Raw genomic sequence first — 2,244 nt, 5'->3', positions numbered from 1 at the left:
AAAAAAAAAAAAAAAAAAGAGGCCTCTAAGGACCAGCACACGAGGGGGGAACTGAAGTTGAGCGGAAGGGGGGACAGCTGTTAACCTGGATGACTAACTGGGTAAGGAATATAAGTCCCAGGTTCCTTGGTTGGGTGACAGGGTAGACCATGATGTTATAAATGGAGTGTTCATAAGTGCCGTAAGGAGTCCTGGTGTGGCACCATGGGTTAATGCGCCAGACTGCAAAGCCGCTTGAACTTCAAGATTGGCGGTTCAAGCTTACCAGATGCTCCTCGGAAACCCTATACAGGGTCGCTATGGCTCGGAACCAGTTCGGTGGTACTTTACAACAGCAAAGTGCTGTAAAGTCAGTTTCGACTCCTAGAGACCCTGAGGAGCAGCTGGTGGATTTGAACTACTGACCTTATAGTTCAAGCCAACTTTGCAGTTCAGTGCTTTATCCTATAGCACCACAGTGTGGGGTTGGGGTTCTGTGCTGTGGAGTCGGTTCCGATTCATAGTAACCCTGTATAGGGTTTCAAGGCTGTAAGTCTTTACGGAAGCAGAAAGCCTTCTCTATTTTGCTGCGTAACAGCTGATCATTTCAAACTGCTGACCCTGAGGTTAGCAGCCGGACTCGGATCCACTCCCAGTTTTTTTCTTTTTGGTGTGTTTACGTTTGCTTGGGGACAAGGAAGTGCTGTCATGGGTTCCAGACAGAACTCTCAGGTAGGCATTTTGGAAATGAAGCCTTCAGGTCAGGAAGGTAGTCAGGGAAGTGGGGTGTTGATTGGAGATGGGGGGATGGACCGCTATCCCCTGCTCCTGGCTCAAGGCTCCCCTGGTGGAGGATGAAGCCTCCATGGAAGGGGAAGAACCCTCTCTTTTGCCCAGCAGAGATCCTCACCATGGAGACAGAAGTGGCCCAGAGCCTTCTTGACATGAAAGACAGGGCGCATCAGAGGGGTGCTGAGGTGCAGGAACTTGAAGCTGAGCAGCAGAAGGCCAGCGGGGAGGACAGCAGCGTGAGGGCCAGCCTCCTATATCCTTTACTGTGTGCGGGGAGGCTGGGGTTCACTGACGGAGGGGATGTGCTGGGAGCCAGAGGCCCCGGCATGTGGACAGCTAGAGTTAGCTTGCGGACAGCCCTCCAAAGCCAGCAGTCCTTAACCAGCTGCCCTACTCAGCTCACCAGAGAGCTGGAGGAACTCAAGGAGCTAGAGGCTGAGCTCCAAAGACAAGAGAGGGAAGTGGACGAAGACACGACGGTCACCATCCCTTCAGCCGTGTAGGTCCCACAGGCCAGTGTGCCGTGTCTTTGTGTGTCCCGCCTTCTTTCCGCTCCCTGTGGGACTCGGCTCGGGGCTAACTGTCTTTGCTGTCTTCTGGTCCAGGTACGTGGCTCAGCTCTACCACCGGATTAGTAAAATCGAGTGGGATTACGAATGTGAACCAACAATGATTAAAGGCAGTATCCTTTCCGTGTGGGGCTGTGGGGAGGGTGTGCAGACACGGCCACAGGCTTTTCCTTACATCTGCCCCTCAGTCCATCACGGTCCCAGTGTCGCCCAACCCATCCATCTGGACAGCACCCAGCTCTCTGGGAAATTCATCAGCGACCATCTCTGGAGCTTGGTGGACACCGAGTGGTAGCCATTGTCTTGGACATATTGGGGGTCATCCAGGCTGGGCGGTGAGCTCACTGATGGGAATCATGTGAAATTACATATCTTCGCATACATGGGTTTTACTGAGATCCTTCCTTCCTCCCTGCGATTCCGCCATGGTTCCTAGACTGGCCTCGGCTAGGTAACTGGGGTCCCTCAAGGGGTGTTGTGGGGGAACCACCGTGTGCCCAACACACAGCCAGCACCAGAGACACAGGAGGCAAGCCACGGGGATCCGCCGTGACACAGACACCACCAACTCTGAGCCTGAGTGAGGTCTCACCAGCCGCTACAGCAGTTCAAAGCTCAGGGCTCTGGCCTGGGAGAGTGTGGGCTTCACAGCAGGGGGTGGCGTTGGCACCAGGTCTTACCAGGATGAGGAGTCGGGGGTCCTGAGAGCCAGAGTCCAAGATGAGCTCTTGAGTGGCTGCAGGAAAAGCCGAGTGCAAGACAGTGTGTCAAGCATTATCCAGACTCAAAGGACCATAGATACTCAGTGAAACTGCCCTGGGCTGGGTGGGAGGTGCAGCCTCCCCGTCAGCTCTAGGCCTACAGCAGCCGCGTGAGCTTTCCCTCTAGGAACTCGCTGCTCCCC

General features: G+C 54.6%; 1 protein-coding gene across 1 annotated transcript in view; it reads left to right on the top strand.

Moving 5' to 3' along the window:
- The window catches only part of SPC24 (SPC24, NDC80 kinetochore complex component), a 7,139-nt gene extending 5,504 nt beyond the window's left edge, over positions 1–1,635 (top strand). Inside the window, exons 2-5 of the mRNA XM_006875127.1 lie at positions 880–1,024; positions 1,166–1,270; positions 1,377–1,453; positions 1,529–1,635. Of these exons, the coding sequence (XP_006875189.1) occupies positions 880–1,024; positions 1,166–1,270; positions 1,377–1,453; positions 1,529–1,635 (434 nt within the window). The remainder of the gene's footprint in view (positions 1–879; positions 1,025–1,165; positions 1,271–1,376; positions 1,454–1,528) is intronic.
- Positions 1,636–2,244: the final 609 nt, after the last annotated feature.

The sequence above is a fragment of the Chrysochloris asiatica genome, unplaced genomic scaffold (assembly GCF_000296735.1).
Source record: "Chrysochloris asiatica unplaced genomic scaffold, ChrAsi1.0 scaffold00312, whole genome shotgun sequence".
Classification (NCBI taxonomy): domain Eukaryota; kingdom Metazoa; phylum Chordata; class Mammalia; order Afrosoricida; family Chrysochloridae; genus Chrysochloris; species Chrysochloris asiatica.
The sequence above is the reverse complement of the archived record's forward strand: the minus strand, read 5'-3'. Positions and strand labels throughout refer to the sequence as shown.